A 7,516-nucleotide genomic window follows, 5' to 3' on the forward strand; every position below is an offset into this window, starting at 1 on the left:
TCACAGCAGGGTTTATCATCGTTCCCCAGTGTGGGGTTGTGTGAAGTGGGGGACAGTGAATCAGCCCGGTTTATCTCGTTCCCCAGTGTGGGATTGAGTGAATTGGGGGACAGTGAATCAGCCCGGTTTATCATCGTTCCCCAGTGTGGGATTGTGTGAAGTGGGGGACAGTGAATCAGCCTGGTTTATCTCGTTCCCCAGTGTGGGGTTGTGTGAAGTGGGGGACAGTGAATCAGCCTGGTTTATCTCGTTCCCCAGTGTGGGGTTGAGTGAAGTGGGGGACAGTGAATCAGCCCGGTTTATCTCGTTCCCCAGTGTGGGATTGTGTGAAGTGGGGGACAGTGAATCAGCCCGGTTTACATTCTTCCCATTTTTATTTCCATTGACTTTATTTTACACTATCTCACTGAGTTAAAATGAGCTTCATTAATATATAATTTATACAAATCTATATTCTAATCTAAGCTTCACACCACAGACATGCAGGGTCCGGTCCTCATGGAGCTCCACACCATGGACATGCAGGGTCCGGTCCTCATGGAGCTCCACACCACGGACATGCAGGGACCTGTCCCCATGGAGCTCCACACCACGGACATGCAGGGTCCTGTCCCCATGGAGCTCCACACCACGGACATGCAGGGTCCTGTCCCCATGGAGCTCCACACCACGGACATGCAGGGTCCTGTCCCCATGGAGCTCCACACCACGGACATGCTGGGTCCTGTCCCCATGGAGCTCCACACCACGGACATGCAGGAATCCTGAGCCCCATGAAGCTCCACATCACGGACATGCAGGGTCCGGTCCTCATGGAGCTCCACACCACAGACATGCAGGAACCCTGAGCCCCATGGAGCTCCACACCACGGACATGCAGGGTCCTGTCCCCATGAAACACAGAGCTCAACATCCACCCTTGTTTAACGGGCCACAGCCTCATTGTCAGACCACCAGTTGTGTTTGAAAAGTGACACAAACTTCCCATATATTGTACTGGACAGAATAACTGAGCGGCTTCTGACAGCCCAAAGCTGCTGGGAGCCTAAAGCAGCCCGAGCCTCCGAGCGGTCTGACTTCACCTTCACCTTTGGCTTCAGCTTGGGTTTCCCCTCAGAAAACATTCCTTGTGCCTGTCATGTATTCAACCAGCATTGTAACCCATGTATAAACTAACCTAAGTTGTACACCGTGAGAACACTGACCACTAGGGTGGGAGACACTCCTAACCTGGACCTTCAGGTATAAAAGGGGAAGCTCCACCCACCTTCATCACTTGAGTGCTAAGGAATAAAGGACAGGTCACAGACTGACCTTCTCTCAAGCATGGGCCTCGTGTGCATTTATACTGTGTAGTAAGGACGTATCAGTGCCAACCTAGATTTGGTGGCCAGGTCTCGGGAGCGGGACTTGATTCTGAGGCGAGAGTGCTCCCCTGAGCCACAGCTGGCACCGTGTATGTTTGCGGCATCAGTCTCGGCTGAATGGCAGCACTCTCGCGTCCGAATCCAAAGGGCGGGGCTTCAAAACCTGCTCCAGAGACTCGAACACATAATCCAAGCTGGCACCCCGAGTGGGACAGTGCCGAGGGAGCGCCGTTTCTCGGATGAGACGTTAAACCGAGGCCCCGCCTGCCTGTCTAGGCCGGTGTTACAGATCCCACGGCACTATTGGAAGAAGAGTAGTCAGCTCTCCCGGTGTCCTGCCCAATATTTATCCCTCAGCCAACACCAACAAAACTGATTGTCTGCTCATTTATCTCTCTGCCATTTGTGAGACCTTGCCATCTGCAACCTGGCTGCTGTATTTCCCTGCCCTGCAACAGTGACTACACTTCAAAGGTACGGCATTGACTGTGAGGATGTGAAAGGTGCTATATAAATGCAAATTCCTTTGTTTGTTAGTTATAAAAACTATCGGACATGGAGAAAGAGGGCTGTGTGACTAACAGTTAAAAGCAACGTTCCGGTTCGGCTGCATGGCTGCGCACCGGGCTGACATTCTCACCCAGCATGTTAAAGGGGCCAGGCAGCCCCTTAAAGGGGCCGCGCAGCCAGTATAAAGGGGCCGCGCAGCCCGTTAAAGGGGCCGTGCAGCCCGTTAAAGGGGCTGCGCAGCCCGTTAAAGGGGCCGCGCAGTCCGTTAAAGGGGCCACGCACCCAAAATATAAATTAGAGAGAACATTGGTCAAGAGTCATTCAGAGATAACAAAGTGTCTATTCGCTTTCTGATTGGCCATGAGGACGGACATGTCGGAGAACAAATGCGGGTGTGTGGGTGGGTGACCAATGGCGGGTGTGTGGGGGTGGGGCAACCAATGGTGGGTGTGTGGGGGGGGGGCGACCAATGGCGGGTGTGTGGGGGGGGGGGCGACCAATGGCGGGTGTGCGAGGGTGACCAAAGGTGTGTGGGGGGGGCAACCAATGGTGGGTGGGTGTGGGGGGGGTGACCAACGGCGGGTGTGTGGGGGGGAAAACCAATGGTGGGTGGGTTTGGGTGGCGACCAATGGTGGGTATGGGGGGGGGGGGTGACTAATGGTGGGTGGGCGGGGTGGGGCGGTTTGGAGGCAGGAGGTCACGTGATGACACCTCCAGGAATAGAAACAGAGAAACATAGAAAATAGGTGCCGGAGTAGGCCATTCGGCCCTTCGAGCCTGCACCACCATTCAATAAGATCATGGCTGATCATTCACCTCAGTACCCCTTTCCTGCTTTCTCTCCATACCCCTTCATTGCTTAAGCCATAAGGGCCATATTTAACTCCCTCTGGAATATATCCAATGAACTGGTATCAACAACTCTCTGCGGTAGTGAATTCCACAGGTTAACAACTCCCTGAGTGAAGAAGTTTCTCCTCATCTCAGTCCTAAATGGCTTACCCCTTATCCTTAGACTGTGTTCCATGGTTCTGGACTTCCCCAACATCGGGAACATTGTTCGTGCATCTAACCTGCCCAATCCCGTCAGAATTTTTTATGTTTCTATGAGATCCCCTCTCATCCTTCTAAACTCCAGTGAATACAGGCCCAGTCGATACAGTCTCTCCTCATATGTCAGTCCAGCCATCCCGGGAATCAGTCTGGTGAACCTTTGCTGCACTCCCTCAATGGCAAGAACGTCCTTCCTCAGATTAGGAGGCCAAAACTGAACACAATATTCCAGATGAGGCCTCACCAAGGTTCTGTACAACTGCAGTAAGACCTCCCTGCCCCTATACTCAAAACCTCTAGCTATGAAGGCTAACGTATCATTTGCCATCTTCACTGCCTGCTGCACCTGCATGCCAGCTTTCAATGACTGATGTACCATGACACCTAGGTCTCATTTCAGCTCTCCTTTTCCTAATCTGCCGCCATTCAGATAATATTCTGCTTTCGTGTTTTTGCCCCCAAAATGGATAAGCTCACATTTATCCACATTATACTGCATCTGCCATGCATTTGCCCACTCACCTAGCCTGTCCAAGTCACCCTACAGCCTCTTAGCATCCTCCTCACAGCTCACACCACCACCCAGTTTAGTGTCATCTGTAAACTTGGAGATAATACACTCAATTCCTTCATCTAAATAACTAATGTATATTGCCCGAGCACTGAGCCCTGTGGCACCCCACTAGTCATTGCCTGCCATTCTGAAAAGGACCCGTTTATCTCAACTCTTTGCTTCCTGTCTGCCAACCAGTTCTCTATCCACGTCAATACATTACCCCCAATACCATGTGCTTTAATTTTGCACACCAATCTCTTGTGTGGGACCTTATCAAAAGCCTTTTGAAAGTCCAAAAACACCAGAAGCACTGGTTCTCCCTTGTCCACTCTACTAGCTACATCCTCAAAAAATTCCGCAAGATTTGTCAAGCATGATTTTCTTTTCATAAATTCATGCTGACTTGGACTGATCCTGTCACTGCTTTCCAAATGCGCTGCTATTTCATCTTTAATAATTGATTCCAACATTTTCCCCACTACTGATGTCAGGCTAACCGATCTATAATTACCCGTTTTCTTTCTCCCTCCTTTTTTAAAAAGTGGTGTTACATTAGTACCCTCCAGTCCATAGGAACTGGTCCAGAGTCGATAGACTGTTGAAAAATGATCACCAATGCATCCACTATTTCTAGGCCACTTCCTTAAGTACTCTGGGATGCAGACTATCAGGCCCCGGGGATTTATCGGCCTTCAATCCCATCAATTTCCCTAACACAATTTCCCGCCTGATAAGGATATCCTTCAGTTCCTCCTTCTCACTAGACCCTCGGTCCCCGAGTACTTCTGGAAGCTTATTTGTGTCTTCCTTAGTCAAGACAGAAGTATTTGTTCAATTGGTCTGCCATTTCTTTTTTTCCCATTATAAATTCACCTGAATCTGACTGCAAGGGACCTACGTTTGTCTTCACTAATCTTTTTCTCTTCACATATCTATAGAAGCTTTTACAGTCAGTTTTTATGTTCCCGGCAAGTTTCCTCTCATACTCTATTTTCCCCCTCTTAATTAAACCCTTTGTCCTCCTCTGCTGTTTTCTAAATTTCTCCCAGTCCTCAGGTTTGCTGCTTTTTCTGGCCAATTTATATGCCTCTTCCTTGGATTTAACACTATCCTTAATTTCCCTTGTTCGCCACGGTTGAGCCACCTTCCCCATTTTATTTTTACTCCAGACAAGGATGTACAATTGTTGAAGTTCATCCATGTGATCTTTAAATGTTTGCCATTGCCTATCCACCGTCAACCCTTTAAGTATCATTTGCCAGTCTATTCTAGCCAATTCACGCCTCATACTATCGAAGTTACCTTTCCTTAAGTTCAGGACCCTAGTCTCTGAATTAACTTTGTCACTCTCCATCTTAATAAAGAATTCTACCATATTATGGTCACTCTTCCCCAAGGGGCCTCGCACAACATGATTGCTGATTAATCCTATCTTTACACAACACCCAGTCTAGGATGGCCAGCCCTCTAGTTGGTTCCTCGACATATTGGTCTCGAAAATCATCCCTAATACACTCCAGGAAATCCTCCTCCACCGTATTGCTACCAGTTTGGTTAGCCCAATCTTGATGTAGGTTAAAGTCGCCCATGATTACTACTGTACCTTTATTGCATGCATCCCTAATTTCTTGTTTGATGCTGTCCCCAACCTCACTACTACTGTTTGGTGGCCTGTATACAACTCCCACTAGCGCTTTCTGCCCTTTGGTATTCCGTAGCTCCATCCGTACAGATTCCACACCATCCAAGCTAATGTCCTTCCTTACTATTGCATTAATTTCCTCTTTAACCATCAACGCTACCCCACCTCCTTTTCCTTTCTGTCTATCCTTCCTGAATGTTGAATACCCCTGGATGTTGCCTTCTCCCAGCCTTGGTCACCTTGGAGCCATGTCTCCGTGATGCCAATTATATCATATCCATTAATTGCTGCCTGTGCAATTAATTCGTCCATCTTATCCCGAATATTCCTCGCATTGAGACTCAGAGCCTTCAGGCTTGTCTTTTTAACACACTTTGCCCTTTTCGAATGTTGCTGTAATGTGGCCCTTTGTGAGTTTTGCCTTGGGTTTCTCTACCCTCCACTTTTACTTTTCTTCTTTCTATCTTTTGCTTCAGCCCCCATTCTACTTCCCTCTGTCTCCCTGCATAGGTTCCCATCCCCCTGACATATTAGTTTAACTGCTCCCCAACAACACTAGCAAACACTCCCCCTAGGACATTGGTTCCGGTCCTGGCCAGGTGCAGACCGTCCGGTTTGTACTGGTCTCACCTCCCCCAGAACCGATTCCAATGTCCCAGGAATTTGAATCCCTCCCTTCTGCACCACTCCTCAAGCCACGTATTCATCTGAGCTATCCTGCGATTCCTACTCTGACTAGCACGTGGCACTGGTACCAATCCTGAGATTACTACCTTTGCGGTCCTAATTTTTAATTTAGCTCCTAGCTCCCTAAGTTCAGCTTGTCGGACCTCATCCCATTTTTTACCTATATCGTTGGTACCTATATGCACCACGACAATTGGCTGTTCACCCTCCCCCTCCAAAATGTTCTGCAACCGCTCCGAGACATCCTTGACCCTTGCACCAGGGAGGTAACATACCATCCTGGAGTCTCGATTGTGGCCGCAGAAACATCTATCTATTTCCCTTACAATAGAATCCCACTCTTTTTCCTGCCCTCCTGTGCAGCAAAGCCACGAACGGTGCCATGAACTTGGCTGCTGCTGCCCTTCCTTGATGAGTCATCCCCCCCCCCCCCCCCCAACAGTACCAAAGCAGTGTATCTGTTTTGGAGGGAGATGACCGCAGGGGGCCTTTACCTGTGGTAAGACCAACTCACTAAACGTGCTATTAACGGCATCCTCAGCATCGCGGATGCTCCATAGTGAATCCACCCACAGCTCCAGTGCCGCAATGCGGTCTGTCAGGAGCTGCAGCAGGATACACTTCCCGCACATGCAGTCATCAGGGACACTGGATGCATTCCTGACTTCCCACATAACATAGGAGGAGCATGACATGTGTCCGAGCTCTCCTGCCATTAACTTAATTTGGCAACAACAATGATAAAGATTAGCTACCGAGTTGGCAACCCGACCAGGCGGGCATGGCACCAGGCTGCCTATTCCTGCCAAATCTTTCAATTCAGTCATTCCAATGCCAGCTATTTTGCGGAGGGTTGGTTGGACGGATGTTGATGAACTGGGGCCATGCTGTGGGGGCAGCTCCAGTGCATTAGCCGCTGGACAGCAGAGGGCAGTGGCTGGAGGCTCCGGACAGCCATTTGTTTAAGAGCAGCAAGAACAGTAACAGGGCGCTGCTCCTTTAATCGCCCCCCACGTGTTGTACACAAACAAATTCGCAACCACTAGATGGCAGCAGCCCGCAGGCTGAACAGTTCCATACAACTCTGGGCAGGACTCATTGGGCAGCAACTCCGACAGTTACATGCTTGCAACGTATTAATTATTCATCAAAAAATACATACATTTTAAAGCATTGCACGATGAAAAATGCCCTGCCATTGTTTGTGTGGGGCTGCACTTTTTGCAGAAGGGGCCATTTACAAGCAGACAGCTGCAAGGATCCATCTGTGAGTGTGTGAGAGAGAGAGATTGATCATTGCAGAGCCCAGCTCTGTTCATTCACTGCCCAGTCTCTCAGACACAATCTTCCTCTTCCAATGAAGGGAATACTCGGGCCATACCGCACCCGGAACTGCATCAAGATGCAGATGCACGCCTGCCAGATACAGCTCCTGCTTCCTTACCTGCTGCCATGACTGAGTGCCGGGATCCCGCTGCCTTGCTGCCTTGCTCCTCTCATCAGCCCTTTCACTCACTTCTCCAACACCGGCTGCAGTGAAACGCGGAAAGGGTTTGTTGGCGATTGGCAGCGCCGAGCAATACCTGCTTAAGCTGCGAGAGACAGAAGAGCCAAGGTTTTCAGCATCTGCTGTGATGCTGGCACTAGGAACTCCTCCAGCACCTCGCAGCCCACAGCACAATTTGCTGAGAGAACTTCCT

At 49.6% G+C, this 7,516-nt stretch overlaps 1 protein-coding gene across 1 annotated transcript in view; it reads right to left on the reverse strand.

Annotated features, from left to right (window-relative positions):
* LOC139275858 (ecto-NOX disulfide-thiol exchanger 1-like) overlaps positions 1-7,306 on the reverse strand; it is a 287,201-nt gene extending 279,895 nt beyond the window's left edge. The window contains exon 1 of the mRNA XM_070893066.1: positions 7,261-7,306. Coding sequence (XP_070749167.1) covers positions 7,261-7,270 — 10 coding nt within the window. The 5' untranslated portion in view covers positions 7,271-7,306. The remainder of the gene's footprint in view (positions 1-7,260) is intronic.
* Between the last annotated feature and the right edge of the window lie 210 nt (positions 7,307-7,516).

This window comes from Pristiophorus japonicus, chromosome 11 (genome assembly GCF_044704955.1).
Source record: "Pristiophorus japonicus isolate sPriJap1 chromosome 11, sPriJap1.hap1, whole genome shotgun sequence".
NCBI classification, from domain to species: domain Eukaryota; kingdom Metazoa; phylum Chordata; class Chondrichthyes; family Pristiophoridae; genus Pristiophorus; species Pristiophorus japonicus.